The sequence below is a fragment of the Trichinella spiralis genome, assembly GCF_000181795.1.
Source record: "Trichinella spiralis strain ISS 195 chromosome Unknown Scfld4, whole genome shotgun sequence".
Lineage (NCBI taxonomy): Eukaryota > Metazoa > Nematoda > Enoplea > Trichinellida > Trichinellidae > Trichinella > Trichinella spiralis.
The window spans coordinates 5,552,245-5,558,244 of NW_003526943.1; the positions used below are offsets into that span (position 1 = coordinate 5,552,245).

At 35.8% G+C, this 6,000-nt stretch overlaps 1 protein-coding gene across 1 annotated transcript; it reads right to left on the reverse strand.

The window, feature by feature from the left end:
- Window positions 1-513: 513 nt before the first annotated feature.
- Tsp_01371 (E3 ubiquitin-protein ligase) lies at window positions 514-4,169 on the reverse strand. Its single transcript, XM_003377140.1, has 5 exons — window positions 3,231-4,169; window positions 3,015-3,160; window positions 2,852-2,948; window positions 977-1,223; window positions 514-854 (listed from the first exon to the last, which is right to left on the reverse strand). The coding sequence occupies exons 1-5, from the start codon at window positions 4,167-4,169 to the stop codon at window positions 514-516; spliced, it is 1,770 nt and encodes a 589-aa protein (XP_003377188.1).
- Between the last annotated feature and the right edge of the window lie 1,831 nt (window positions 4,170-6,000).

Sequence of the window (6,000 nt, forward strand, 5' to 3'; positions counted from 1 at the left end):
TTAAAATAATTGTTTGTTTACCATATTATTGCACTGCTTCTTGTCCCGTTTACTTCAAGAAAATGTAAAAGAAGAATAAGAAGAAGCAAAAAACAACAGATTATTGACACAAGCTGAGGAAAAAAAAGAGAAAACCAAACAACCTCTGCGCTCACCGTGCTGCTAACCAAAGCGAAGCAAAAAAAAAATTAAAAATTACCAGGCGGAATGTCAAGCATATATATATATATAAACGTTGTTTCGCAAGATTCGGAGAAGAATATAGTTAGTTGGACCAGACCATTTTTTTCAGTTGGACACTTCTGAGAGGCAAGAGCAGGAAAACGTTCATATCAGGATTTAGAACTAATGAAAAAAAATAAAAAACACGCAACCCACTCAACAGACACCCACAACAAAGAGTAGGATTGAGGAAGGGAAGAAGAGGGGAGAGGTGAGTTTGAAATGGAATTTTGTGGTTCAGATTAAAGAGAGAGAGAAAGGGAAGGAGTGTCGCTGTGTGTGTGTATGGTTTTAAAGCTGTTCCGATTGTACCCTGTGAATGTGAACCGGCGACGCTGGGTTGCACTGACTCTGCTGCGACGAGTCCAAAGCCCAGCAGCAGTCGACCGCGGCTTCCATGGACGTGGCCCGTCTGCAGCACCTCTGCGAAGCCGGCTTGACGCGCATTTTGAAAAACGTCGTCGTCACCGGCGCCACTGTACCCATTGCAGAAGAAGCCGCCGCCGCCCCTGTTGCCGCTGCCGGACTCTTCTTGCAAGAGCCGGCGTTGTCATGGGCAAATGCAACGTCCCCGTCGGCCGTATCCGCAGGCGAGAGGACCCCACAACTCGTGTCACTTTTCTTCCTGCACTCTGCAACAACAAGCCGAAACGAAAATTCAAAAACCAACAATATTACTTGTAGTTGTTTTTTGTCGTTTCAAAAATTTTCGTCGCATGCTTCATCAAAATTCAAATTTCCACCGTACGCCTACCTTTGCGTTGAAAATTAACCGCATCCGCCGCGCTGTGAACAGTCATCGGGATGATCGTGTAGCAGTGGGTATTGCCAGCGTGCAGCACATGCTGAACCAGGGGCGGCGAGTGGGCAGGCGTGGGAAAGAACGGATCTTGGAAATCCGAAGTCGCCGGCAACGACCGGAACATGTTGCTGGTCGCCTCGGCCGACCGAGCAATGGCACTGACTCCATCGTCACGAACGCTTTCTTCGCTTTGCTTGAACTGCAAAAAAAATCGCTTTATTAATGGGAAAATTTCAATTTTGCAAATAGATAATTCACTCCCACACCTCTCCAACCTATGCAAACTAATAAACGCAACGCGCAAATGTTTCCATTTGTTAAAAAATTCAAATAAACTCCTCTGTCCCGCTGACAAGCTAATGATTGTGAAATCGATAACGTTTCGATGAAAAGACATGGGTATAAATATTTCAAATATTCCCGCGTCAAAAAATATTATTAATTCATCAAATCATGCACTGAAAGAAGAAGTTTTGCCGTAATTTTTACTAGCTATAATTAGTATTGGAAATTTTAATTACATCTAGTTAATTAACAGTAAAAGATAAAACATTTATAATAACAGTCATCCATTTTCTACTAATTGCTTTCACAGAAAATAATTTTTCAACAGATCAATGAAATTGACGAAATTATTGACTACTTTTCAAACCTTGCAAAAAAACCAATTCCAATATTCTCTGTGAAAACCTTTATTCGTTACTATCATTATTTAGATTTATGTGAAAAATAATAGAAATTATAACAATACGCAAAAAGAAAATACTCACTGGCACTGGCATCATCAATACTTAACTCAAGTAAACTAAATGCATTTTATTCTTTTCACAACAGAGCAAATTTCTATGGAAAATTACAAATTTCAATTTATTCCAACGAATATTTATATATACTTTACTTTTACATTTAGTAAAAGTGGTAATAATAAATGAATTGAAATTCGTACAAATTTATCATAAGCATCATTTAAAACAGCACGCAATCTGTTGAAACAACACGAAATTCCAGAAAAAACCAACATAATAACATTTTTAATAGAAAAAATGTGGCCTATATCATTAATGCCTCAAAAAACAAGATTTAGCTAGTTCTTCAATGAAAATTACTAAAAACAATGCTGTTGTTCATCATTTCAAGCTAATAACGTTGTTCACGCATCGCAAATTGCAGCAAATAAGCTACTAGCGTAAAATCGATAATAAATAAAAAGCCGCGTATGTCTTTTTTTCCACTTTTTTAATGCAATAATGAATGTTGTTGTTTAAGCACAAACTGATAGTAGAATTATTAACAACCCAATCACTTCCTTCATTCGAACATTCCGCATCCTCAACTGACAAATGCACAACTTGAAATTAAATTACAAGCAAAATAATAGTTTTCAATAATATTAATGATATTTGGTAAAAATTTCAACTGAAAACATTAACGCAATTTTAAATAAACGTATAAACATTAATTTCAGTTTATGCTATTATTAAATTGTATTTCACATTTAATTTACTGAGTTCCTTCGTAAGATATTTCCCATCGAAAAGGTGAAACAAAATTTCGACTCCATTACACACACATAACACAATAGCTACAATTTGCAAGCTTGCATGCAATTTTACCATTCGTGACAAATAAAACCCAAAATTAGTAAATCAATATTTAAATAGAATCAATTCTTCAAATTTAATTCTCTACTTCAACTGCACCAAGAAGCAAAACAAATAAAAACGATGAATGTAATTTGAAAAAGTAAAATAAAGAAGAAGAAGAAGAAGAAGTATCCTCCTAGACTAGAACAAAAATTAATCAATAAACAAAATCATAATAACATACTGAATATCCGACAGCTTTCAAAATGTCCAACTTGCACAATGGACAAGTGCGATGCTGCAACAGCCAAGGATCCACGCATGTTTTGTGGAACAGATGACTAGATTGAAAAAAAATATACGAACACTTGAATAAGAGATCAGAAGAACAAATTTGATTGATTCACTTGCAAACCAAAATGCGAATCACATCACCGTCGTGAAAAGGTTCTATACAAACGGGGCACAGGGAATTCAGTTCGTTGTCGCCATTGCGCAACGTCTTCACCGGCAATTTGGTAAGCGTTTTACGCGCGGCGTTGAATAATCGTCGCTGTATAAAATTTTTTATTAAAAGAAAAAAAATACTTTGCACATCTCCATTCACAATCAATATCTCTCACCGCAAGTCTGTCTTTGGCATGGGCGTAGCGAAATCGTTGGATGTAGTAGAAAATTAGCCAAGCCAACGAGATGACCATCAGAATGATGAACGAGACCGAAACGAAGAGAACAGAGGTACGGGAAAAATTGTTCAGCAGAGAATCGCTGGCTTTGGAATCACCAAAGTCACCTTTCACGGAAATTACACAACTAATACTGTTGCGGCTCAGGTCGACAGCATCGCGGAAAAATAGCAACGGATCTTTGGCACCGGTCATCTGTGTGGACAGTGTGCTTGACAAAAACAGAAACGGAAAATGAACACCTAAAAACAAAATGTTTACATTGTGTGTGTTCATTGTGAAATTTGCAAATGCACCTTTAAATGTGGAAATCAATTTCGTCAGGTTGAATGGACGTTGGTTGCGTTCGGCGAACGCGACCACCATACTCAGCTGCCCCATGCTGTGCAAGTTTCGATTCCACACTTCCTCGCTGAAACAATCCACACTGTCGACAGCTGTCAAGCCAATGTTCGACGAAGAATCCATCGGCAAGGCGGTGAAGAACATCGCCAACGGCGCTTGCAGGGTTTGTGAAGCCGACGGCGGAATTGAAGAGCCCAAATTGTCCGCCGAAGGCGCCGCATCTGGAGACGTGCCCAAGTGGTCGAAGTTGGTCAGTCGCATCAGATCGCAGAACCGCTTCACCTCGCCCGACCAGAGCACGTTCGGCGAGATGTATTCGAACCGTATGGAACCGATCATCGGTCTGCTCAGGTCGGTCGGGAACAGCAGACCTTCGAGTCGAATGGTTCGCGTTCCACCACGCCCGACAACACCGCCGTTGGTCACGTTGCATATCAGCGCATCTTCGTCGGGCATGTAGTCGGCTTTGGCGGAGCATTTGGCGACAAAGAGCGAAAACAACACGGCCGGCAATAGCACCACTGCAGCCATCGTTCAAAAGCGAGAACAGCTTTTACCTGCCAACAACAAACAGACGCGGCTGAATTGTCGTCATTGGCATTATAACCGAAGCGAAGACGAGCTGAACATCAAAGCACAGCTCTCCAAGCACGACTTTCCACTCGCTACCTCTACGAACCACTTAACCATTATACTGTAGGCATCAGTAAACATACTTGTACATCACAAAACATCCTACTGTAGTTGTATTTCTTTGAAAACCTTTTTTATATAATTTTCAAATTTCAATTCAGAACAAATTTTTTCATTAATTATTTAATTAGTGTTTTAATTACTAAATCAGGCAATTTTTCTTGTCTTATTTTAGCCTACTCTTTGAGGAATTTTCATTGTTACAACTTTATTAAAAGCTTTGAATTATTTATTGAAAACTCGGGAATTAATACTATTTTTTAATCAATGCAACATTTCGAACAGTTCAAATTATCCGTCCAGATATTTAAAATTACCTGAGATACATCACCGAAAACACTGTATAAGAGTATTTTTTGAATGTCAAATGAATTTTTCAACTTTGGAACAAAAATACATGAAAATGATCTATTTATTCTTTTCGCTTTTATTGATAATTTTGATTCTTTTTAATTTTGAAAAATAACTTTAATCGCTAGAGTATTTTTGAAAAGAAACGTCACATTCTAAATGTAAATAAATATGAAAGATCAAACAAATACAAATATGTGAAACAATGTTTTCGATGAAGTTAAATTTTCAACAATTACAAAATATTGCTTTAAATTTCAAAACAGTGAATAAAAATGCAACATTTCAATGATGAATCAAAAGTTGAGTTTAAATTATTCAATAACATTCAATTCAATAAATAATACCTTTTACCGTGTAAAAATATTAAAGCTATGTGTAGACGGTATTAATTAATAAGTAAAACTTATAACTCATCTAATTTTCTAATCTATAATCTAATCTAATTTAATCTAATCTTCTAATCTATAAAGCGCTCTTAATTTGTATGCAGTCAAAAATGTCGCAATACACTGTAATATACTAATATATATTACTAAAATAGAAGTAACTAACAATGATTAATAATATGAAAATAACTTCTTAAATAGTACCTCAGTTAATTATTTCTTTAGAGCAATATGCATTCATTAATTATAAATACCTCATTTTCATAAGATACCGTAGAGATTGTTGTAAGTTAGCAATATTAAAATCAGCAGCGTTTCTGATAAAGTCTCTATCTGATGAGTACGTGAACTGACTGAGGAGATTATTTAAAAATTATTTGTGAGGCGTATATCATGCAATAATATTAAATGAGCACTTGTAGGTAAAGGCTACTTTTTGATTAAACGTAGTGTTTACTAAAAGCGATGCTATGCTGAGCAAACCTGTTTTAATAATACGTAGATATTTTGCATTGCCAAAAATATATATTTGTAAACATATAAATAAATAACTACTTTTAAATAACAAAATTTTGTGTAACGTAATAAATAATTTCAAATGTGATGACAAATTTTCATTGTATTCCTGTAGAGACTAAATTCAAGTTTTGTGATTTTAAAAGAGGCTGCGTTATATAATTGTTATTCTGTAAAACACTTCAGTCACTTTTATACATAAATAAATTTATACATATGTAAGGGTGCAATTTTCACAAGTGCATTAGTTTGGAAAGGTATAAGAAATCAATATTTTAGACTTAACTATAATAATGGTGACTTGAAAATTACAATTAAATGATTGATTATGTCTGTTGATGCATAATCGGGTAAATTTTATAATTTTAGAAATTAAAATTCAAACTTGCTGTTAGTTAAAATTTCTGAGGCGA